The sequence below is a fragment of the Vicugna pacos genome, chromosome 4 (assembly GCF_048564905.1).
Source record: "Vicugna pacos chromosome 4, VicPac4, whole genome shotgun sequence".
Classification (NCBI taxonomy): domain Eukaryota; kingdom Metazoa; phylum Chordata; class Mammalia; order Artiodactyla; family Camelidae; genus Vicugna; species Vicugna pacos.
In genome coordinates, this window is record NC_132990.1 from 74,685,040 (window position 1) to 74,707,795 (window position 22,756).

The window sequence follows — 22,756 nt, forward strand, 5'->3', positions numbered from 1 at the left end:
AATCTGATGTCCACACAAGCTTGCAAAATCCCCACTGTGCACATGTCCACCTGGCCAGTTGGAATTCTGGCCCCGTTTTCAGTGCCCTGGTATCCTCATCTTATGTTAGCTGTGACTTTCAGTGATGGCTCTTTAATAAAAAAATCCTTTTAATTAGGGAACATTTCAAATATATACAAAGTAGGTAGAGACATCCAGTGTGCCCGTGTATCATCATCCAGCACCAACAAACATCCCCCCAAAATCTGCCGCTCTTGTCTCGTCTGTACCTCCCCCCCCCACTCAGCGATGATTGTTTTTTATGGTTCTTTTTTTATGAGGTAAAATTTACATACATTGAAATGCACAGATCTTAGCTTTACACTCTTGACTAATGGATACACCCGCGGAACTCACATTCCCATCAAAATATAGAACACTTCTCCCTTCCCAGACGGGTCCCTTGATCTCCCTCCCCACTAAGACAACCTCTGTTCTGATTTTTTTCACCTTTGATTAATTCTGCCTGTTCCAGAACTTCCTATAAACGGAACCATGTAGTAGGCACTCTCCTGTGCCTGGCTTTTTTTCACGCAGGATTCTGTCTGCCAGATTTATCCATGTGGTTGCTTGCCTTGGTAGCTTGTTCTGTTTTCTTGCTGAGTAGTAGTTGATTATATGAATGTACCACAGTTTGTTTGTTCATTCACCAGTTGACAGACATCTGGCTCATTTCCAGTTCTGGGCTGTGGGGAATACAGCTGCTGTGGACATTTGAGTACAAGTCTTGATGTGGACTGTGTTTTCATTTCTCTTGGGTAAATACCTAGGGGTGGAATGGCTGGATCGTATGGTAGGCACATCCTTAACTTTTTAGAATCTTCCATTTGTCTTCTGAAGTGGGCGAACCACTTTTGCACTCCTGTTGGCAGTGGATGGAAACTCCAGCTGCTCCGCGCCCTCGCGCCCTGGGATCTGATTCTGCTCTTTTCAGATGGGCTAATGGATGGATGGAGTTTCTGGAAGGTTTTATTTTTGTTGGTCAAAATAAACGCTTGTTGGGCGGCTGCTGTGTGGTCCAAAACTATGTTTGCTCCAGTTCCTGTTTCTTTGTCTTCCCAGAATTCCCTTCCCAATGATGGTGGGGGTGGGTGGGCTCCCTCCCAGGGGAGGTTCCTAGGGGAGGCATGGTCACAAAAGATCGAGAACTGTGGTTCTGAGGGAGGCACCGGGGTTTCGCCCCCTGCTCCATCTCTGCACTCCCCTGGGATTCTGGCCTGATCTGGAGTGGCCAGGGGCCCGAGTGTTCTGACCTCCCTTCCAGATCTGACAGCCTTGGAAGCTGCTCCCCTCCACTTCCCCTTTTGTGGGGGCCTCAGCTGTTGTCACCTCTGGTGGTGGCACATTGTGTGATTGCTGCCCCAGGCCATTGAGGCTATGTGTCTCGGGGTCCAAGCCCACCGGGACCTCTCTCTCTTCCCTACAGATATTGGCCCGGTGACCCTCACAGCGGACCCAGCGGTGTTTCAGAGGGAGCTGAGAGAACTCTATGTGCAGGTGGGCTGCCCCGCCCCTGGCTGCTGGCCCCCTGTGGCCTTCTTCCCAGTCCATGCCAGAGGCCAGGGTCTTTGTCCCACCCTGAGGCCAAGATGGTGCTTCCTGCAACCGCCATGACCTGCCTCCCAGCTCTGCCTGGGACCTGCTCCAGCTTAGGGGTCCTGGAGATTCTGTACTTCTGAGGGTTCCTTCCTTTATTCAGTGAACCAATACCCACAGGAGTCCCTGTGCCCGGCACATAGTAGGTGCTTGTTATTTAGTGCATGGATGCAGGGGTGGAAGGAAGAGGTATGGGGTAGCTGAGGGAGGATCCAAGAGGGGTCACTTGGGAGCCCCCAAACCAGGCCCAAGACTGGGTCAGATGCCCCATGGCCACCTGGGCCTCTTGGCCACAGTGAACACCCTGGCTGAGCATCTGTCTTCCGCGCTCTGGCTTCCTGTAGACAGGGGCCCCTCGGATCAGTCTAGTTCCCTGCCAAGCCCCCCCAGGGCCCAGAACGGGGCTCAGCACACAGAAGGAATGAGTGAACCAAGGAGAGAAGTGTTTACTGAAGTTACCATGTGCAAATCCTGCTTCTGGTGCTGGGTGCGCGAGCCTGGGATCGGCTCCCTTCCTGCAGAGAGATCCTGGAGGGTGGGTGGGGTGGAGAGGGCTGAGCGTTTATTTGGGATCAGTTCCAGGGCGGGCTACAGCGAGGAGGACTCGGGGAGGCGAATTTGAATGCTTTCCTCTGCCCGCCCCCCACCTCTCCTTCTGGCGACCAGTCTACCCCTCTGTCTTCCAAGCCTTGGCTAACACGTGGCTTCTCTGGGGCATCTGTGAGACGCCCCGGTGGCTCCCGTCCCTCCTGTCCCACTTGTAGCACTCATCACCACGTAATTAGATGATCGTGTTGTGCTTATTGGAGTCTGCCTCCCATCCAGACTCCACGGGAGGGGCCGTGTGGCTCGGGCGTGGGTGAGTGAGTGAGTGATACATGAAGCAGGTCGGCTGCTACCCTGGGCCTCAGGGAAGGGAGAGGCTGGGGCCCCGGCTTGACCCTTGGATGTGCAGGACAGAGGCTGCTCGAGGGGACCCCCACCCCCCGTTGGTTTTGGGGGTATCCCTGGGTAGGCCCCCCCCGCAGGGAGGAGGTGGGTGGCAGCCAATGACGTGTCTTGTCCTGCAGGGAGGTGGCGACTGCCCAGAGATGAGCGTGGGGGCCATCAAGGCCGCCGTGGAGGTCGCCAACCCCGGCTCCTTCATCTACGTCTTCTCGGACGCCCGCGCCAAGGACTACCACAAGAAGGAGGAGGTGCTGCGGCTCCTGCAGCTTAAACAGTCGCAGGTGAGCGACCACGTGAAAAAGCTGGGGTCTCCGCGGGCAGCCCCGAGCCCCCCCACCTGGAGAGTGGAGGATGGCGCTTCTCTGGCACAGCCTGGGTCCAGCCTCCGCCAGCCGTGCCGGCCAGCCCTGCGAACGAGCTGGGCTGTGAAGCTGTGAAGTCCAAGTGTGTCCTCATGCTCCGGCCCCACCCGCCGGGCCTCCTGTCTCCCTGGCGAGGCTGGGTCCTGATAGAGACCACGCCACCGGACTCCTTTCACACCCTGTCAAGAGTCCGTGCAATCCATCTTCCTCCTGGCGTCGCCTCTGCTCCCCGTCGCCCGTCTCCTGTCGCCTGAGGGTCTGGAAGACAAGATGCTGGGGTTTTGTCCCATGCTTTCACAGCGAGGGCTGGGGGAGGGGACGTGTGCAGGGCAGGGTGAGGGCCGATCCCATGGACGTCCTGGGGGAAGACCTCGAGGGCTGGGACGCCCCTCTGTTCTCCCGTCTGGAATGGAACAGAGTTGGCTTCTCCACGGTTCTTCTAGCTCTGGGGCCACTTGGAGCGGAGGTGATTTCCATTCCCCTCCTTATAGATTTAATACCAGCTCCCATTTATTGAACACCTGCTGTATTCCTGGCCCTGTGATGAACACCTGACCTGCATCGGTCCTGACCCCCACGGGGTGGGTACTTGTCATTCCCATTTAACAGACGCATCGCCTGAGCCCAGAGAGAGGAAGGGGCTTTCTCCAAGTCACTCCTCCCTGGTGCCAGCCCTACCGCTCACGCCTGAAGCAGACGGCGGGGAAGCCGTGAGTCAGGCCGCCTGTCTGTCTCCTAGGTGGTCTTCGTACTGACAGGGGACTGCGGCGACCGCACGCATCCTGGCTACCTGGCCTACGAGGAGATCGCAGCCGCCAGCTCTGGGCAGGTGTTCCACTTAGACAAGCAGCAGGTGACCGAGGTGAGCCTGCGCTGACACCCCGCGTCTCTGGGCGGCTTTGCCCGGTGGCTGACTGCCATCACGGACGGGCGGTGCTGAGCGCTCGGCGCCCGGCGAGCGTGGGAAGCCTGGTCCATGCTCAAGGCTTTGTGATAGCATCTTGTTGAGCCCTCTCACCCACCCCAAAGGCAGATGCTGTGCGTTTCTCAGTTTTGCAGGTAAAGCAACTGGGGCTTGAAGGAGTAGCCTGGGTTTTAGCCTGGGTCTCCCAGCGGGTCCAAGCTGGCAGGATGGATCTAGCAAAGCTTGGCAGAAATGGATATGTGTGTGTGTTTGGGGGGTGCTTCTCCCCAGAGTTGGGGAACCCAGGGTTGGTGGAGGAGCATGTAGGGGGTCCTTCAGATTCAGGCTGTGTTGCTGGGAGAGAAAGTCCTGCTTGGGGACGTGGCAGGGAGGGGCTTGCTTGGCCCTGGCATGCAGGGCTGCCAATGGCCCGGCACTGACCAGGAGTCTGCATCCTCATCTCGGTCTTTGACCGAGTGCCTGCCCTTCCTCCCCTCCAGGCTCCAGCAGCTTCTCAGGTGTCTCCCTGCTTCCCCTCTGCCCTACACGTCCGTTCCTTCCCAGGAGCCAGAGGGACCCTTTCAGAGACCCTTTCAGTCTCTCAGGAAAGAACAAGAATGCCCATTTCCATGGTGAAAATACTCCTACTCTGGCTGATTTCAAGCTCCCATCATGAAGTCACAGGGCAGAGTTGGGAGGTGATGCTCACAGTTAGCTTTCTTGAGCCTGTATGAGCTGGCTCCTGAACCCCCCAGATCCTCTAAAACAAATCTGACCAACAGGTCCCTCCCCGTTGTCCCCCGGAGAAGGTCTAGCTCTTTATCTGAGTTCCCCCTCTCTGAGCGCATCACCTGTATCCTCCTTTTGCCCTATGTTGCTGTCTCTGCTCTTTCTTCAGTGCCGTGTGCCTTTCCTACCCCAGGGCCTTTGCTCATGCGGCTTGTTTTTCCAGCTCCTCCCTGCCGGCTCCTTCTCATCTTCCCAGTCTTAGCTGAAATGCACCTTGTCAAGGAGACCTTCCTCAATTTCCCATCAAGATTAAGCTTCCTTTCATACCCTCTCCCAGCTCCCCGTGCTGCTTTATATCATTGTCATTTTACAACCGTGCGATTATTTAATGCCACCAGGCTGTGAGCTCCCTGAGAGCAGGACCTTTAAGGTCCTCTTTGCTGCCGCTTCCCCACCAGCATGTAGCAGGTGCTTGGTAAGTAGCTGGAGGATAGACATGGGGTCCCTTGTGCCTGAGGAAGAGGAAGGCGAGAGGAGCTGCATCTCTGAGGCCACCGTGGCCTCGAGCCAGCCCTTCTGCCGCCTCCGGGAGAGAGTTTCGTGCTTTGTGTATTTACGGTCTCCAGGGCCATGTTTAGGTTAGCGCCTTCCTCCCTGTTGACAGAAGGCGTTTATGGTTCTTTGCGACACAGTGGGATTTATTTTTTTGGCATGTCAGCCTGCTCTGGCACCGAGCCGCCCAAGCCAGGAAGGGAGGCATTTGAGTGGGGTGATGGCTTGATCCTTGTTTTAGGGGTGTCCTGTCTGGGTAATTGCTCGGAAACTGGGTTCCTGCTGGGGGGAAATCAGACATCAGGCAGCTGGGTGATGGGGTCGGAGGATGGCTTGCGCAGATGTGGGGCTGGGTTCCCTCAGCCTCTCCCTCAAGGCTTGGAACCTGGGGAGAACCGCTGGCTCCTGGCCATGGTGCCAGCCTTCTGCCATCAGAGCCTGGCTGGGCAGCACACATCTGATGCGGTGGGACCTCTGATGGCCAGGACTGGCTGCCCCTGGGTAGAGGCCGGAGTCCCTCTTCTCTGTGGGCAGAGCTCTGTCATTCATTAGCTTCATGCCTCGTACCTGGCACCTTCCAGATGTTCCCAGACATTTGGCAAGTCTGGGAAAGTGGCCCGAACAGCCAGGGCTGCGGTCACCCCCCAGGAGAGGGAGTGATGCCTTTGCCCAAGCCGGGGGGCTCCAGCTGGGAGGGCTCCTCAGAGGTTGCACAAGTCCCCACACCGTGCATGCACAGTTGGTCCTCTAACCCTTTCAAAGCGCGTCCAGTGTGGCAGGAGCGACACGTTCTGCGACCTCGCTTCCCTTGGTTTACTGAGCACCCGCTGCGTGTGGTGCAGGTCTAGGGGCTGGATGCAGAGAGGTAACCTGTCAAGCTTGGGTCCCAGTGCTTTTGGGTATCTCGCTTTTTCACCTTTGAAATTCTGTGGTAGCTAGAGGAAGATGGAGATCTTCTCCCCCAGCAGGCGGAATTTGGAGATTTCACCATCCTTCCACAGACAGGGAGGCGGGCAACGCGGCCCCTTGGGCCTGTCCCAGAGATGCGCATTTTCAGTTAAGACTTAGCTAAGTCAGAGAAGCTCCTGGCCCCAGCACATCTTCCTCCAGCTCAGATGCAGCTCAGCGTCCTGTCACCAGCTCCAGCAGGATGGGTCAGAATTGCCAGGAAAACCCATGACCTTGCAGCCTTCTCGGGTCCTAGGAAGACCCATTCTGGGGGCTCAGACCCTTTCTCAGTCCAGCACCAGCAGGTACAAATATGACAAATTGCCCAGAATCTGGGCATGAACCGGGGAAAAGGTGAACACTTTCTGAGACAGTGGGGGGGCAGGGAGGGGAGGTCTGACCAGGTGGCTCCGATTAACAGATCAGGAGGCGCAGGCCCTGGAAATGACCTCATCCTGGACCCTTCCCAGAGGAGGCGGTGTGGTGGGGGGTTAAGGTCACATGCTGGCTTCGGACACCAGCTCTGCCACCAGCCTGCTCTGTGACCTTTAGCACAGCACTTAACTTCTCTGGGCCTCCATTTCCTCGTGTGCACAGTTGGGTAATGAAGACCCCTGCGTAAAGAGATGTTGGCAAGGGTGGAAGGAAGACCTCTGGACGAGGCTGGGCACCAGGAAGCCCTGGGTCGGGGTTAGTAGTGGCCGTACCCCCAGTCCCTGTGCTCCGATCTGGAGCGCAGAACACACAGCTCCCCAGCTCCAGCAAAGCCCCCTGCAGAGTGAGAGCTCTCGCTGAAAGGTAGACCCAGGGACCAGTGCCCAGTGGTGCCCAGGTGGCAGAGGTGGTGCTCTTTCTCCATCACTGCCCGCTGAGCTTCCTGACAGAGGAATCCAGCCCTCAGTCTTCTGATCTGTGGTTCTTGAGACCCATTCAGTCCCCCCCTCCCCCGCCACTGCCCCACTTCCCTTCTCCGCTTCCTCAACCATCCTGGCTGTCAGATGTCCTGGGGGGAGCCTCAGGGGATGATTTATCTGCCTCGAATGGCTGAACAGCAACCATCTGGCCAGGGTAGCAGCTCCAGATTCTCTCATTCCTTCCCATCAGCGGCAGAGAGTTGAGCCCCAGTGCATTGCTGGCTCCCAGGCCCCGGGTCCTGCTAACATCTGGAAGCCATTACCTTCACCAAATAAACATTAAGCTTGCTTGATGAAGGCTCTCTGCTCAGAAGTCTCCTTCTTCTCCGAGCCCCGGGGCCATTGCCGGGTCCAGAAAACTTTGGCCCCGGGCCTGGGTCTGCGGGGGTCTGGCCTTGCTGGGGGCAAGAGGGTCAGCACCTCTAGCTCCCGAGTGGGTGATGATGTGCTTGTAGGACAGGCCCCACGGGCAGGCCGACCCCCGCCGGGGTCACTGGCCTTCTGTGCCATCTCAGCCTTCTCCAGTAGCCTGAACTCCTGAGCATCTTCTCTCCCTCAAAACATCCTAGAAGGAGCTTGTAATGAGAGTTGCAACACAGTGGCGGGTGTGACTTGTCTGGGTTAATTGTCAGCCAGTGCTGCCACCACCTCCTGGCAGCTCTGTTCCTGACTCCTGACAAGGCCTGGCCCCGGGGGAAGAGGACAGTGGTCACAGAGCTGTTGCTCACTGTCAGGAGAGTTGCCTCGCTTATTTCGCCAGCTTCTGTCGGCCACTCCAGCTGGGAGCCTTGGCTGCTTCTCACTTCCAGTCCACCCCCGCCCAGACTAAGAGCCTTCTCCTCATTTCTGGACAAAGACAGGTGGGATCTTTTCAAGAGAAACATTAGTTAGGAAGTTAGGCAAAGCAGAAGCATGAAGTAGCTCCAAGTATAAAAACAGATGCATTTTCAGCACACAGAACTCTTATCCTGTGATAACTGAAATTTCACTGTAAAATCTAAGCACAGTTGTTCCAGCTCTATCTGATCAAAATGTATTTATTTTCCAAATCTCGGGTGACTCTTCTGATTCCCTTCTGTTCCCTTTCCCTTCTGTGGAGGATCACATGGTAGGCAGAGCTGGAGGATTGTGATTTAAAGCAAGGATGACCAATACGTAGCATGCCAGACACCACTTTCTAATTCCATATTCATGGCAGACATTGCTAATCAATCACAGAACTTTTTCTAATTGAGGCTAAATGTGGCTTCGCATTTCTCCAAACAGGATTCCAGGAAGCCACTTCCAACTGATTAGAATTGGCAAGCAACAGGACACCCCTATGTTGCTCAGATATGTGTTAAAGTCATGGCATACTTGTTCCTTTTAAATGATTTTCACTTTAAAAAAGTAATATGAAAAGTGTCAAAGATACAGAAAAGTAAAAAAAAGAGTACCAACTAGATTCAGCAATGAACATTTTTGCTTCACTTGCTTCATCTCTCTCTTTCTGTACTTTTTGTTGAATCATGACACCTTATCTGTAAATAATTCAGCATGGATTAAAAAAAAAGGTATTCTCCAACGTGACCCACAATATCACCTAATAAAATTAATAGTACTTTGTTAGTGTCGTCTGATGCCAAATTTCCCTATTTGTCCTGAGAATGGCAAATCAAGATGTAGTCAATGGCTGTGCATTTCATTTGGTTGTTATGCATGTTAGATCGCCTTAAACCTGGAGTAGTCTACCGTTTTTTCATGCCACTAACTTGTTGGAGAGTTGTTGTTTGTATGATGTCCCAAGTTTGATCACTGGGTTAAGGTGGTGACAGCCAGCTCTCTGCATTGTAAGCCATTAGGGTTTCCCCTTCTGACTCAAGTGATCTGTGGGGTAACGGTGGGCTCCCTGTGGACCTCCAGTTCTCTGGCAACCTTTGATCTCACGGTTTTAGCATCTACTGAAGATGCTTGCCTGAAACAATGATTTTTTTAAGGGGTTGCACCATTCCTTCCACATTTACTGATGGGCCTTCTTTCGTGAAGAGCTTTTGCTCATCAAAAGCGATGATTTGGTTTCTCTGAAGCACAATTCCTATTGAAAAAGCGAGGACCATGTTTCATTCTTCCTCTTTCGTTAAGAAGTTGCCTTCGTTGGTGGCAAATGAGGTTCTATTCTTTGAATTTTGCTCTTTTTTTTGCATAGTATTATGGGAACGTATATTATGTAAGTCAATGTGTTTTGATTGATTACAGCCATTATTCTTTTGGGGGCTCGCCTTGTCCCAAATTTAGCCCGTGGGAGCTCCTTGAAGCTGGTTCCTGTGTTCTTTTGACGTGTTCCCATTAGTCTTGGAGAACCTCCTTGCTTTACAAATTTACCAGCAGTTCCAGGCTTACCTTGTAAATTGTCTGCCCGAGACCTGGAATCAGCCGTTTCTCCAAGGAACCCTACTGGGAGATGGTACTTAGAAACCACTGGCTTCTAAATTCGCGCAGAGTGAATTCATATATAAATAAGATGCTTGGAGCTAAAATACACTTGGCTGTAAGAGAAAACCTTGGTTGAGAACACATGAACATACTTATTTCCTTGCTTCATCCTACCAGGGACATGAAACAGTTTCACAATCACAATACGGATAATTCTGCCAACTTACAGCTAGTAAATAAAGAGTTCTTTGCACTTGTTTTGTCCTCCCGCTGAGAGATTTCCGTTGACCCCCTTGGTTCCATATTCACTTGGAGGCATTCTTTTCTCTCCAGTTGGTGCTTATGATACCAATTTGTCGTAAATCAGTTCTTGTTTCATTTTGGTTCAGTTTTAGGGTTTGCACAGGTTGCTTCTTCAAGTAACTTAGCCTGGAAAGAGATGGCTCAGACTGGAGCCCCCGTCCCCATGCCCTGTTTCCTGGTTTTCTTACTGGAACCTGGGGGGCTCCGCTTTCACAAAAGAGGAGGTATAAACTTGGGTAGGGGACGGTGGGATTGAGTGAGACCTCTGCATCTGTCAGGCGAGCCTGGGACCATGTTCAGGAGGCGTGTGCCCTGCCGTGTCACACACAGTGACCATGCATCCTGAACACCCACTCTGCACCAGCCCCTGAACTTGGGACACAGCAGAGGGTCTCTGCTCTCACGAGGCTCCCAGGCCAACAGGAGAGATGGGCATGAATCTAACCAGAGTTGGTTGATAAAGAGGATGCAGGGCATCTCTTTTTTTCCCCTTTTTTGGGGGTGGTGGTGGTGATTATGTTTATTGATTTATTTTTCTTAATGAAGGTCCTGGGTTCAATCCCCAGGACCTAATGCATGCTTGGCATGCACTCTACCACTGAGCTATACCCTCCCCACTCCGGGGCATCTCTACAAAAAGAACAGCATGTGTGGTGGGGGCTGCCTAGGGTGACATGGGGGGTCCAGCCCAGCGAACTTGGGGAGAGTCAGGGGCACAGTGACCCTGGGTCAGGTTGGGCAGGTGAACCACAGAACATGGAGTCTTGAAGACCATGGTAAGGCTTGGAGAAACTAAATAATTTATTTCGTGCTCAATGTGTGCTGTCTTAGACTGGATCCAGTGCTGTGCACATGGGGTCCATGCAATCAGGGGGGTGGTCGTGAGGGAGTTTGAGAACCCCCTAAAACCATACTCTAAATGTGTATCTAATTGGTGTGGTATTCTGGAGAGAGTTACCTGTTGCCTGGTTTTCAGTGGGATCTCTCTGAAACAGTAAGATTTTAGAATGAATGAGCAATTGTAGGAACAAAGGATGTTATATTTCTCTGTTGTGGAAGGGTCAGGTGGAGACTGTCTTTACAGCAGATCCTCTCAGTCCTGCTTAGAGAGCATGGGGCCTGGGTAGGGATGTGGTCTGAGACTCCTTGGGCGAGGGATGGTGAACCACATTGGTCTAGGGGAGATTCCAGATCTCCAGTGTTCATCAAAGCGTAAGAAGCATCAGGAGGGCTTCCTGGAGGAAGTGATGGGTGTCATAGAAGTTGGCCATGTGAAGGAGGAGGGAAGAGTCTTCACAGCGGAGGGGCACCCTGTCCTCGTTCCCTCCAAGCTGGGGCTTCTGGATACCTCCATTCAGGTGTCACAGCTCCCAGCCCACTTATGAATCAGGTCTAATATAGGGCAGTGGGGACTGAGGTGGTCTCAGGTGACTTGGAAAGACTGTTTGCTGCCTAAAACCCACTGGGGGACTGGATTCTGCTCATAGTTGGAAGCCTGTTAGGGACCCGCCTCCTGTGGGCTGAACACAAGGAAGATGTCGTGGTCACCTCCTGGCATCAGCTTCTCACATCTGTCTCCCAGGTGCTGAAGTGGGTGGAGTCAGCAGTCCAGGCCTCCAAGGTGCACCTGCTGTCCACGGACCATGAGGATGGTGGCGAGCACACCTGGAGGATCCCCTTTGACCCCAGCCTGAAGGAGGTCACTATCTCCCTGAGCGGCCCGGGGCCTGAGATCGAAGTCCGAGACCCACTGGGTACGTGTGCCCCAGGCTTACCTCCTCTTTGGCCATAAGACCGAGCTGGGAGTCCAGGATGGGACAAAGAGGCTCCAGGTGGAGGAGAGTTTGGACCCAAGGCTCTGGGAGCGAGGAGGGCAGGGAGGGCGCCCCTGCTGGGTGATGAAGCAGGGAGGCCATTAGCAGCCAAGCAAGGGGAATTCAAATATCAACAGTCCCTGGGCTGCAAGGTTCACGTGATGTCTTCCCCGCATTCTCTCAGTGGAATCCTACAGTGGCCTAGAGAGTTGGTTGGGGCAAGAATTAGTGGCATACCGGGAAGATGGGGAGCTGCGACTCTGGGAGGTGGAGTGACTTGTCAGGGGCCCCCAGGGTCAGTGTGATTTGGACCTGGCCACTTGGCCCCATGGTGCTTCCAGGATGTCCTGAGTACTCAGGTCTAGAGGCCAGGTGTACAGCCTGCACCTGGGGAGGAATGAGGCTGCAGAGCAGAATGAGATGGGGGCCCAAGTACTGCCAAAGGCCTCGTGTCAATTCCTCTGGGAAGCTGGAGCCTGGTGTTTGGAGGGTTGTGGGTTCCTGGGGACAGGACAGGACCTCTGTTGCACCCAGGAGAGGGTCAGGGACTAAGCAGTCCTTGGGGCTTCCACAGGGAGGATCCTGCAGAGGGACGAGGGCCTCAACGTGCTCCTCAACATCCCTGACTCGGCCAAGGTCGTGGCCTTTAAGCCTGAGCATCCGGGGCTGTGGTCCATCAAGGTAGGGGGGCCTTGGATTCCCAGGGTTCGGGAGACCAGCATCACTGAGCTGAGACACCACCTTCCTCCTGCTTGGGTCCCGGGGAGCCTGGGCCCTGGGAAGCTGAGGGCTGGCGCATGGGCAGTGATGTGGGCATATCAGTAGAAGGGCCAAGAACAGAATAGGAGTATTCTGCTTTGCACCAGTGACAGGAAGTAGAGTGATTTGGGGTTAGTTAGAGAACATCTAAGGATTTGGAGAAGCCACCTGAGTGTCCAGAGGTGGGGACCGAGCTGGTCTGTGGTTCATAACTTTGCCCTGTGAAGAATGCACAAAAGAAGCAAGGGTGACCTTGGGCTCAGAGGGACGGGACTGGCAGGGGGAGCAGGGTCTGCTCTAATCTGCAAGGTGCTGGGGGCCTGGGCCTGGGGGCAGGCTGGGCTCCCGACAGTTTCCTGGGATGGGGCAGGCTGCTGCCTCAGAAGGACACAGCTCTTGCTGCTCAGGCAAACATTTATGGAGCCCCTCCTGGGCACCAGGCGCACTGCTCAGTGCTACAGGCGAAGCGGCGGCATCGACCCCTAGCCTTCAAACTCTGAGCATCTTTGAGCCAAGGTCTCTCTTGGGGAGGGGAAGGCAGGGGTTGGACGTGCAGGGAGACGGCCCGGGCCTGTGGCTGTTGTTGAGGGGCATGGGAAAGGCAGGGCAGCTTCAAGAGTCTGTTCAGGACAGTGCGGGAGCTGGGTTTCTTTCACTTCGTTTGGGGAGCATCGTGCTGCGCCACGAGGGTGCAGGTAAGTTGCTCACGTGTCTACAAAGGCGGAAGAATTCCAGCTGCTGACTCTAGGCCAGGTCAGCTCGGCACCTCCTGCCTGGAGCTGGGCTGCTGGGGTCAGACACCCGGGTGACGTGGGCCGGGGCCTGTGCTAGGTCTACAGCAGCGGCCGCCATTCGGTGAGGATCACGGGCATCAGCAGCATCGACTTCCGAGCTGGCTTCTCCACTCAGCCCTCCCTGGACCTCAACCACACCATCGAGTGGCCCCTGCAAGGTACTGTGCTCCGGGCCCTGGGGTGATGCAGGGCTGCCTTTGGGAAGTGCGGGCAGCTCTGAGTGGGCATCCATGAGCCTGTGACCATGGAGTGGGCCCTGCATAGGCGAGGTCCAGCCTCTCACATCACCGTGAACCGCGCCCAGGGCCAGCGCCCTCTCTGTCGGCTCCAGCCCAGGTGCCCCTGGGATCATTTACCTTTAGAACGTCTTCCCTGCCACCCAGTGCCTCCAGGACCTCATGCTGTCCCCCCTACTACTGAATTCACACCTTTCCCTTTGTCTTTGTCAAGACTTATCTGTCTAGAGCCCCACTTCTTCAGTTTTCCTGTGAACATCAGGCTAGTCTAATGCATTCACAGGTGCTTGAGCTGATAGCTTACCCGAAAAGGGGAACAGTGTCTTACTCCAAGGAAGTGAGTGTCCGATGGTTGTTTAGAGATCCTGAAGGCTGAAGGGGGGTGGGTAGCCTGGGGGGATGTTGGGGTTGGAGGCAAAGGATCAGCTTTCTGATTAGAAGCCGCCCACTGGGGTCCAAGGTCGCCTCTATGCCCCCATTGTGGTTCCATCTGGGGAAGGCTGGGCCCCAGAGCAGGCAGGGGCTTCTGGCCCAAGCTGCCAGAGCTCCATGCTAGAAAATGCCATCTGGTAGTCAGAGGAGGGGTCCCAATTTACAGTTTTGGAAAATATGGTCCCTTGCCATGGGGCCGGCCATTCAGAGGATTTTGCTGGGACCAGCTGAGCAGAAGGATGGGGAGGGACCCAGATCAGGTCCCACTAACTCTGCACCAAGGGTGTGTGCTGGACTGTTAGGGCTTTTCCTCAAGTCTGTATCTCCACTAATGTTTGTCATTCTTGTCAGCCCTGGCTGGTTTCCCCATCAGGACCAGCAGTAATATCTTCAAAATGAAATGGGGGATGCTTGCTCATTTTGTGTTTGTTTTTGCCAATAGCAGGAAGAGGGAGAGGCAGAGAAACTTAGTTCCTATTCTAAAGCCAAGAGAGAAAAGAAATCCTAAATGGAGTTCTACAGTGGCGATTGAAAACCGAATGGTCCCCAGTGGAAGAGGGTGAAGGGGGCCAGATGGGACCTTCTTTGGTTTCTGCTTTCAATAAAAATGAGGGTTCAAAGACATTAATAAAAGAGTGAAAAACAGCAGGGCAATTGCAAATGATATATAGCAATTGGCACTTGGCCTCAGTGCCAGGGACACCAGCGAGTGGGGGACGCTGCGGCTAAGTGGACAGAGGGGGCCCAGGTCATGGGAGCAGCTGCTACATGCCATTGGCTGATGGTTGCCACGTGGGAATGAAGCCCAGAACCGACACACTTGATTGTTCAAAGGAATCTGGGCCTCCTGATTCACATATGCCCTTTCTAGATTGCTTGATGTTTTAAAAATTTTTTTAAGGTATTTCATGGACTACAGCAATCACATCCTCTGATCCTTGGTTTATGATCCATGAGAGGAAAAGAATGAATAACTACCGTTCCCAGATCAACTAAGGAAATTATGAAAGCCATGTCTAGTTTTGTCTTTCCTGTGATAGTGTGGAAAGTACGTTTTCATCAAGAGAGAAATGGAAACCAAAAGAAAGCTGAACTTGGGGAAAGGGTGGGCAGGAGGCAGCATTCCCAAACTAGGGCGTGTATCTCACCAAGGCTGGTCCCAGGGCCTGTCTGACCATGGTCAACACCAGAGTTAATGGTGGGGGGATGCCCCTCCCCCGTTCCGCCCAGTGAGAGCCCCAGCCTGCGGAGGAGAGGTGATGCAGCCACAGGAAGCCATGGGTTGGAGGGACAGTGGCATTTCAGGACCACGGACAGTAGCAAGCCCCTCCCACACCTCTATCCTCACCCCAGCATTCGTGGGAACAGGGAAGAGAAGGTGAGGGAGCAGGGAAGGCGGGCCAAGCAGACTGACTGCGCTCCTGGGGCCCCTGCTTGGGAGGATCGTGGAGCTCAGCACAGATGCCAGCACTTTCCTCATCCTTCCTTCTGCAGGGGTGCCCATCTCCCTGGTGATCAACTCCACGGGCCTGCAGGCGCCCGGCCGCCTGGACTCAGTGGAGCTCTCACACAGCTCAGGGCGGTCCCTCCTGACTTTGCCCACGCGGCCTCTCTTCAACGGATCTACCCATCAGCTGTGGGGCGGGCCGTCCTTCCACACCCCCAAGGAGCGCTTCTACCTCAAGGTGAAGGGCAAGGACCCGGAGGGGAACCCGCTCCTCCGTGTCTCCGGAGTTTCCTACAGTGGGCTGACCCCAGGTGAGTGATTGGCTCTTACCACCCCCAGCTCCCTGGCTCCTTTGGAAGCCCGTTTCTTCCTGGAAGCCTTTTCAGATTAGATTAGGAAATGTTTGTTCATTAAAATTCTATCGGCAGCAAGCTTTGCAAGGCAGCATGTTAAGTACTGAGATGCTTTAGATGTAGTCCTCAGCTCAAGGATTTACTACAAAATCCTCCATCCATGCATCCATCCATTTACCCATGCATCCTGTTTATCCAGCCAGCCATCCATCTGTCCATCCATCCATCTGTGTATTCAGCATTCATTTTGTGCCCGTCATGGTGCTAGACACTGTAGACAGCAGAAAGCAGGGCCGTGGGTGCCCTTCCATCATCCTAATTACTATCAGAATCGTGGTAAGGGGGGAAGAAATAGCTCAGTGGTAGAACATGTGCTTAGTATGCACTAGGTCCTGGGTTCAATCCCCAGTACCTCCTTTAAAAAAAAAAACAACTTGTGGGCATCATAATCATGGTAATTCTAGTCTGGTTACCATTTTGAGCACCTCCCAGGGGACGGTCCTGGGCCAAGCACTTGCCCTGCATTAGCCCATTGGATGCTTACAGCAGTTCTGAGCTGTGTCCCCATTTTATAGCTGAGGAAGTGGAGGCCACCCACTTCACAGGGCTGCTCAGAAGGTTCCATCAGCTAATACACATAGGAAGATGGCTCTTGGGTGCTCAGAGGCTGCACCTATGATGTGGGAACTGTGGACTAGGGCCTTCCACATGTGGCAGCTGCTGTTACTGTAATATTGTAGAAACAAGTCATTTTATGGCCCCATCTTTGACCATGTTGTGTTGGTTCCCACATGTATGGCTTTTTGCTGGTTTCTTGTGTGTCCCTGAGGTCTCACCATCCAGGCTAAAAGTTCCCAGAAGGCAGGGCAGAGTCTTTGGCTTTCCAGATGCCTTTGGTCCTAGCAGGGAGGTGGGGGGTCTGAGTTCACTGGCCATCAGCCTCTTTACTGGGCTTCCTTCCTTCCTCCCGCCCATGCTGCCCTGCCCCTGGCAGTGGCTTGGGAGGGGCTCACAGAGGTGGGTGTCAGTGATGTTCCAGCATCAGCTTTGCTGAGGGGGCTCACACTCCCCTGACCACCTTGCCCAGGGATGCAGGGAGGGCACCAAGGTGCCTTGTGGAGGTGAAGGACTTTAAGGACCTGAATGGGGCAGGGCAGGGCAGGGCAGGGTGAGGGGCTTGGGACCCCTTCTTTTAGCCTCCTGGCCTCCACTCCCCTGCTGTGGCCCCGGGTTCCTCCTCCCTTGGCCTTTAGAGCTTGGAGGAGGAAATTTCAGGAGGGAATTTCAGCAGGGGGAGTTAACTGTCTTTTCCCTGTCCTTTCAGGTGGATCCAAGAGTTTGGAGTTTAGCTCTGGCTTTTGGGCCCCATGTCACTCTAGATGACAGTGAGGGGTTTGGGTTAGGTTTCTGCTGCTTCCTCTCCCTTCCAGGTCTGGGAGGCTGGGAGTTTGAGAGCAGGAGGCTCTGGGTTTGGAGACATGGGGATGGGGAGGGCTGGACTTGGGGTCCGTGGGCTGTTTCAGCCCCAGGAAGAGGGAGCCAGAGCTGGTCTTGCAGAGGCTTCCAGTGTGTGGGGGTGAGTGGTGGCTGCTCTGCACACAGCTGAGGACGTGGCTGGATGGTCCGACACCCCTCTCCCCTGGGATGTGGCTGGGAGCCCATAGCATGATGTCACCCGCCGCCCTCCCACCTCATCTCTGTGCTCGGAGGAGGTCTGGCACATTGTCTCACCCTCAGAGCATCTCTGGTGGGGATGGGAGAGAGGGCAGCACAAGGGTTGAGCGCACACCCACAATCACCCAGCGAGGCCCTGATGGCCCGAGACCGACCCTGGGGGGCAGTTCTCAGACTTCTCCACTGAGGTAATTCCAATAGCCAAGGAAAGAATTATGTGTCACCCCAAGGCCAGGGTCAGACGAGGAGGGCGGTGGTGTCTGATGGGGGTCCCAGGAGGCTCACCACAAAGCTGTGAGATTTCATTGAAGTCTCTTAGTTTATCTCAAAAATGCGTGTGAATTTTATATTCACAGCCATGCTCCAACTATGCTTATTTTTACATTAGAAAGGGCTTCCCTCCAACAACTTTGAGTGAAACTGACCCTCCAGGCAGGCGAGCACTTGCACAGCCCCACCCACAGCTCTGGAGAGTCTGACTGGGGAGCATTTCATCAGACTTCAGGGCTGGTCTGACTTCTCTGTCCCATACAGTTGAGAAAATGGTGGCTCAGCCTGGTCCATCCTGGCCAGTCTTCTCACAAACTGTAACAGCCACAGGAGCTTTCGTCGATGGAGCTGGCTGTGCCACATGCAGATGCCAAGTGTTTTCCACGCTTTGTCTCTTGCCAACTCCTCGCGATGACGCAATGACGTCAGTAACGCAACTAACCTCCTTTTACAGAGGTGGAAACTGATGCTCAGGGAGGAGATGCTACCTGCTCTCACTGGCCACCAGATGGTGGAGTCAGGGGTTGAATCTGGCCTCCCAGCCCTTGCCTCATCCCTCTTGGTCTCTCTGTCGCTGGGTGGTGAGGGCAGGCAGTGGATGAGTGCGGGGAGGAATCCTGAGTGCTGGCCCTTGCCCGTAGGTGCCCCCCTGGTCAGCATGCCCGCCAGGATCCATGGCTACCTGCACCAGCCCCTGCTGGTCTTCTGCTCAGTGCACAGCGCCCTCCCCTTCCGGCTACAGCTGCGGCGGGACGGAGCCAGGCTGGGCGAGGAGAGGCATTTTCGGTGAGTGACTGATGGCTGCTCATTGTCCCCAGCCCCAGGGCTCCTGGGAGCTTACTGCCCTGGAGGGATCTGAGGGGAGTGGGTGGCAGAAGCGGGACCTTGGTCTCAGTCACACTGTCCTCCTGGGCACCTCCCAGCTTGGCCATGGTTGCGGGAGGGTGGTTCCCTGAGGCTCCCACCACTGCTGGGTCACCACCCCGTGAAGGAGTCATGGGCCTTCCCCAGATTCTGAAAACTTAACCCATGCAAGCCCAGCTCTGTGCTGGTCAGGGCAGGAAGGACCTGCTGAGCCCCTCCCCCTTAATGGTTGGAAGTGCAGGGCTCAGAGAGGGAAAAGGACTTGCTCAAAGTCACACAGCATATCGTGGGATTTGCATGTCCTTGGCTGCCTGCCTCTTCTTACCATGTCTCCAAGAGGATTTGGGGCCTTCCTTCTGGGCAAGATTCAGGGGATCAAGCCCCCAGAGGGCTGGATGAGGCTGGGGGACCTTGACTGAGGTCAGTGCGACTGTGTGTCTCCAGCTGTTCTGTGTTCGCAGGGAGTCAGGGAACAGCAGCTGGGAGATCCCACGGGCCTCCAAGGCCGAGGCAGGCATCTATGAGTGCACAGCGGTCAGCAGGGCTGGGACTGGACGAGCAAAGACCCAGATTGTCGTCACAGGTCTGTCCCTTTGGGCCCATCCACACATGCCCGCCCTACCCTCTTCGTGAGTTCTCCCTCTAGGATTTCCTCCCAGGGTTTCTCCATCCATGAGCGAGCGTGCCAGCCAGCTGCTGGGGACTGTCCATCATCCGGAATCTGACGCCCACACTGCACCTGCCTGCTGGGTCCCCTTTTGGCCTGTCTCGCCCACGAACGGCCTGTGGGCCTCAGCTGCAGGAAGGCTGAGAACCCCTACTTGGGCCATGGCCCCAGCCCCCAGCCTCAATCCCACCCCTGACTTCTTGGTCTGGCCTCTGGGGCCTGGTCAGCCCCCAGGCCCTTCTAGGAGCCATCGTCCATCTCGTAGTCTGGATCCCTTAATTCGTCCAGGCCCTGCCACGTGGCACCATTGGGCTCAGGAAGGTTGGAAATGCCACAGACCCTCTTGAAATGAAATTGGCTTTATTTTTAAAATAATGAGCCTAAACTCTCTTGAAGAGAAGAAAAGGGGCCCAAAGAACGTGGAGAGATCACCTCTCTGTATTCCTAATTGCACACAAAATCACGCGTGCTCCTCATAGGGAGTCGGGAAAATATAAACTAGCAAAAAGACATGGAAATAACCCATGACCCCTCGAATGTGGAGAGGACCTTGGGAGCATTCTGATTCACTTCCTTTTGGACCTGTAGCTATGTGTGCATTTGAACAAAAATGGTATAATTTGTCATCTATCACTACAGCATGCCAGCAAATATTTTACTGTTTATAAGTGGTGAGCAGAGAAAAGTAAAACAGAGAAAGGGAACTTGCACATACGTTTATCAGACCGAACGGGTGCTAATCTTTTGCCATATTTGCTTTTTCACTTTATAGTTAAACTTAAAAACTACATGGTAGGCGACCTGACATTTCAGTATGTAGCTCTCTTTTTTTAAAGTTGATTTTCCTATGTAATAAAGATTCTATGATTGTACCTAATGAAATGAACAGTAGGTAATACCTTAATGCTATTTAATTTGGCCAGAGTTGAATTTCCACATTAGCATGCTTGGACATCATGGTCACTGGCACGTGGACCAGGCTTTTTTCCTGCAGGTTCTCAGCCCACGTCCCTGGTTAGATGGCCTCTGATCTGTCACTTCTTATGGCCTCTTCCTCTTGAGAGAGCAGATTTCTTAGTTCTTTCCTCCTGTGGACAGTGGTCTTTTTTAGTTCCACATTGGCTGCTGTGTGTACAGAGAGTAGCTCTGTATTTGTCTGAGGCTTTATTCCCCAGGGTGGAATTATTGGCTCAAAGGGTGTGAAGAATGGTGTGGGTCTTGCTAAATACTGCAGTTGGCCGGTGTGGGGAGCAGGCACACACGCGCAGCCCTCGGCCGTCCCAGCATGGTGAGCAGATGCCGGTTAACTGCTCTGCTGGCCACCGTGTCCTGAGGGATGCAGCCGAGCTTTGGAGTCTGGACACCGCCAGGACCTGCAGGATGCCCCCCTCCCCATGTCAGCCCCTCAGTGCCTCCTGTGCTCCTGTTCCTGCAGACCCCCCACCGCAGGTGGTTCCTGTCCCCAACGTGACCGTGTCCCCAGGAGAGACCGCCATCCTGTCCTGCTGGGTCCTGGGCGAGGCTCCGTACAACCTGACATGGGTCCGGGACTGGCGAGTCCTGTCAGCTTCAACGGGCAGAGTCACACAGCTGGCCAACCTGTCCTTGGAGGTCAGCGGCACCATTCCCAGTGACGCCGGGCGGTACCAGTGCATGGCCAGCAACTCCAATGGGGCCGCGAGGGCGTCTGTCTGGCTCCTGGTGCGAGGTGAGGTTGCTGTCCTCCCAATTCAACACTACCTGGTGTTTTCCCCTCAAGTCCATCAAGCCATCCATCTGCCCAGCCATCACCTCTGGCAGGCAACATCAGCCCTTTCAGTGTTTTCTGAACCTTCAGAGAAAGGATTCTGTAGCCTTGCAGCGTAACTGTAGTGGTTTGCACAGTTGGAAAGTTCACCCTCATATCTAACCTAAGTATCTACTGCTGTAGGCCAAGCCAATTTCATTGGCTGTCCTTTTCCTATGCTATTGAGCACGTCCGTTGTCCACCCCTCCCAACATGTAGGACAGAGATGGAACATTGGAAACTTCTGAAAGCCCAGAGATCAGATGTGCTTGGCAGGGGCTGGGCAGCACTGACCAGATGAAGGTAGAGGAGGCAGTGCGAGGAGTGCACGGCTGGAAGTGTTAGTGCCTGGACGTAGTCTCAGGTCTGCCCAGGATTTAGACAGATCCTCCTCTTTTGGGTGCTATTTCCCTAAGTGTAAGAGTGAGCGTGTTGGAAAAAGATAGGTGAGTTGGCCTGGGAGGCCTGTTTGAGCCTGACAAGTCTGCTGTACTGTGAGCTTTCTGAGGGCCAGGATAGAACCTAAGTTTGCGGCCCATACGTGGGCAGACCTTGGGGTACACTCAGGGCCCCAGCCCTGGCATCTCGACAGCTCTCTAAGCCTCTTCAAGGTGCCCAGCCCAGGGCAGAAATCCAGGGAGCTCAAGGCCCTTGCTGGGGGGTGTTGGGAAGTCAGGTCCCTGTGGGGTCTGAGGATGCGACTGAGCAGCTGTCTGGTCAACCCCAGGTCCCAAGGAAGCTGCTCCTAGGGATGCAGGCCCCTCAGAGCCTTTGCTTCCTGTGTCTCCACCGTCTGTGGCTGCAGGGAGGGGAAGGGGGCCCAGGGCTGGGTGCCTGGTTCAGCACAGCTCCTCTGACAGGCTCTTCCCCACTTGTCCTCTCTTTAAAACACAGAGGCCCCCCAGGTCAGCATCCACACCAGGTCCCAGCACTTCTCCCAGGGTATGGAGGTGAGGGTCCGCTGCTCAGCCTCTGGATACCCGGCACCCCACATCTCCTGGAGTCGTGAGGGTCGTATCCTGCAAGGGGACAGCAGGTGAGAGGCCCGGGGCTTGGAGCTCTGGGGCTGGGAACAGGTGGTCAAGGACTCCCAGGGACCCCTCTGAGCCTCGGTCTTCTTAACTGAGAATGGAGGGGTAGCATATGCCCTGCCTTCTTCCTGGGATGACTTGAGACTCAGGAAGGGGATCACTTTGGAAACATAATGATGCCTCAGGGTGAGCCCCGGCATCAGGAGCTACAGCTCCAGAATCCCACAGACCTGTGCTTGAATCCTGCCTCTGCCAGTCAGGCTGTGTGACCCTGGATAAGTCACCTTACCTCTCTGAGCCCCATGAATGAAAAAAGGCCGCATAAATAAAGTGCTGACCACACAGCCCAGCCCAGAGCAAGCAGCCAGTGTAGAGCGGTGTCACTAGTGATCTTGTTAATTAATTTGTTAATTAACATAAATGACTGGAGCAACCACACATGACCCGATCTAACCGGCCCCTTGCTGTTGAACTTGTTTCATGGCACGACTCCAGAGTCCGTGTGGATGCCCACGGAACCCTGATCATTCAGGGAGTGGCCCTGGAGGATGCTGGGAATTACAGCTGCCAGGCTGCTAATGAGGTTGGCACAGACGAGGAGACAGTCACCCTCTACCATACAGGTACTCGGGCCGAGGGCATCTGCAGGAGAGGCGTATCCAGCGTTCCCCCTCCGGTCCACAATACTTACCGAGCATCTACTGTGTGGGAGGCACTGGGGATACGGCAGTGAACACATGGTCCCTGTCCAGATGGAGGGTAGTGTGATGATGTGATGGGCAGGTGGGGCGAGGGAGAAATGGCTGTTACTCACAGGACCAGCCTCCACGAGGAGGTGACCCTCGACACAGAAAGGAATGGGAACAGCATGCCAGGCAGAGGAACCAGGTAGAGCAAAGGCCACCAGGTGGGAATGAGTCTG

The 22,756-nt window shown here is 54.6% G+C and overlaps 1 protein-coding gene across 1 annotated transcript in view; it reads left to right on the forward strand.

Moving 5' to 3' along the window:
• The first annotated feature begins 1,468 nt into the window (after positions 1-1,468).
• Positions 1,469-22,756, forward strand: part of HMCN2 (hemicentin 2) — a 134,367-nt gene continuing 113,079 nt past the window's right edge. The window contains exons 1-12 of the mRNA XM_072960292.1: positions 1,469-1,536; positions 2,706-2,864; positions 3,685-3,807; positions 11,290-11,461; positions 12,096-12,202; positions 13,112-13,232; positions 15,237-15,500; positions 18,128-18,272; positions 18,812-18,933; positions 20,453-20,725; positions 21,698-21,839; positions 22,330-22,457. Coding sequence (XP_072816393.1) covers positions 2,727-2,864; positions 3,685-3,807; positions 11,290-11,461; positions 12,096-12,202; positions 13,112-13,232; positions 15,237-15,500; positions 18,128-18,272; positions 18,812-18,933; positions 20,453-20,725; positions 21,698-21,839; positions 22,330-22,457 — 1,735 coding nt within the window. The 5' untranslated portion in view covers positions 1,469-1,536; positions 2,706-2,726. The remainder of the gene's footprint in view (positions 1,537-2,705; positions 2,865-3,684; positions 3,808-11,289; positions 11,462-12,095; positions 12,203-13,111; positions 13,233-15,236; positions 15,501-18,127; positions 18,273-18,811; positions 18,934-20,452; positions 20,726-21,697; positions 21,840-22,329; positions 22,458-22,756) is intronic.